Source organism: Echinops telfairi, unplaced genomic scaffold, assembly GCF_000313985.2.
Source record: "Echinops telfairi isolate 266 unplaced genomic scaffold, ASM31398v2 ScPeMD7_655;HRSCAF=1070, whole genome shotgun sequence".
Taxonomy (NCBI): Eukaryota; Metazoa; Chordata; class Mammalia; order Afrosoricida; family Tenrecidae; genus Echinops; species Echinops telfairi.
Genome location: NW_022104553.1, coordinates 21,769,279 through 21,771,009, shown reverse-complemented (window position 1 = coordinate 21,771,009; position 1,731 = coordinate 21,769,279). Strand labels below are relative to the sequence as shown.

At 62.5% G+C, this 1,731-nt stretch overlaps 1 protein-coding gene across 1 annotated transcript in view; it reads left to right on the top strand.

Annotated features, from left to right (window-relative positions):
* The window catches only part of RCN3 (reticulocalbin 3), a 21,350-nt gene extending 19,651 nt beyond the window's left edge, over nucleotides 1-1,699 (top strand). Inside the window, exons 5-6 of the mRNA XM_013006678.2 lie at nucleotides 604-803; nucleotides 1,125-1,699. Of these exons, the coding sequence (XP_012862132.1) occupies nucleotides 604-803; nucleotides 1,125-1,232 (308 nt within the window). The 3' untranslated portion in view covers nucleotides 1,233-1,699. The remainder of the gene's footprint in view (nucleotides 1-603; nucleotides 804-1,124) is intronic.
* The last annotated feature ends 32 nt before the right edge of the window (nucleotides 1,700-1,731 follow it).

Below are 1,731 nucleotides of genomic sequence, written 5' to 3'. Positions count from 1 at the left end.
CCAAAGAGGTCTTCAAGCTGCGACCTGATTGCCAGGCTAGGCACCACCCCTTCACTCTGTGTTTATTTTTTAATCCTTTTACTGGGGGCTCGTACAACTCTTATCACAATCCATCCATCCATCCATTGTGTCCAGCGCATCTGTACATTGGTTGTCATCATCATTCTCAAACCCTTCACTCTTAATAGTCTCAAGTTGACAACAGATGATGTAACTCACACACACACACACACACACACAACGATTGTGAGCACGGGGGTGCAGAGCCAACTCCCTCATAGCGTCTCACAACAATAACCATGCCTGTCACCCCTTATTCGGGAGCAAAGCGCCACGTCTTTCTTCCGCAGCGCCGCCGGTGGGTGCCAGCCACCCACATTAGGGTGCGCAGCCGAGTGCTTAACCACTGCGCCACTAGGGCTCCTCGGTGCGTGGGGGCGTCTTCCCTCGAGCCCCGCGCCTGCTCTGAGCGGTCAGCAAATCCACAGGTGGCCCCCAGTTGGCCTTGCTGTTAATCCCAGTGGACCCTGACACCCACCGGTGAGAGGTGATGGGTGCCCCGGGGTGCCCCCGCACCCCACACACCCCCTGCCCCGCCCACAGCGGACCTGTACTCGGAGGAGCCCGGGGAGGGAGAGCCCGCCTGGGTGCAGACGGAGCGCGAGCAGTTCCGTGACTTCCGGGACCTGAACAAGGACGGGCGGCTGGACGCCAGCGAGGTGGGCCACTGGGTGCTGCCGCCATCGCAGGACCAGCCGCGGGTGGAGGCCTACCACCTGCTGCACGAGAGCGACGCCGACAAGGTGCGCGCACCAGCCCGCCGGGGCAGGGCGAGAACAGACCAGGCCAGGGCCTGTTTGAGGGCAAGGAGAGAGGACCCCATGCAGAGGAGGTGGGCAGAGACCCAGAGAGAGGGGGACAGAGACACAGAGGGGGGGGGACAGAGACACAGAGAGGTACTGAGACCCAGGGGGGGGCAGGGAGCAGGGGACAGAGACACGGAACAGGGGGACAGAGAGAGATGAGCAGAGCCCCAGAGAGACAGGCAGAGACCTGGGAGGTTAGATTGGGGGGGCCCCACCATCAAGCCCCGCATCACCCACTGTTGGCCGACCCTCCCGCAGGATGGGCGTCTGAGCAAGGCCGAGATCCTGGGTAACTGGAACATGTTCGTGGGCAGCCAGGCCACCAACTACGGCGAGGACCTCACTCGGCACCACGACGAGCTTTGAAGGCCACGCGTCCACTATAGACTCGTGGCTCCACAGCCAGGGCCACGCTGCTCGGCTGTAACCACGCCCTCTGCTTAGGCCACACCCCACTGAGGTGGCCATGCCGCCGCGTCCTGACCCATAGGACGTGGGCACGGCCCCAGGAGGCCCGGTGGGGTTATCATCCCTGTGAAGTCCTTCTCCCTTCCCACCAGGGCCTCCCACCCACCGCCCATGACGGCATCCAGCCATTTCTCTCTGGCAGGGTCTCTCAGCACAGACCCAGGACCCTCAGCCCCCAAAGTCAGCCTCCGAACGCCTCCCATCCCACCCCTTCCAGCCCGGATCTGAGACTCAGGCCCCCCAGACTGAGAACCAGGAGCTAGCCTGGACCGTGTCCAGCCCAGCACAACGTCCCCATCGGTCCTCTAGATTGCCCCAAACCCAGGCAGCCAAAGGAGGCAAATAAAATCCAGGGCTAGACCGAGTCTGTGTGTGTGTGTGTCTCTGAGCGGGGATG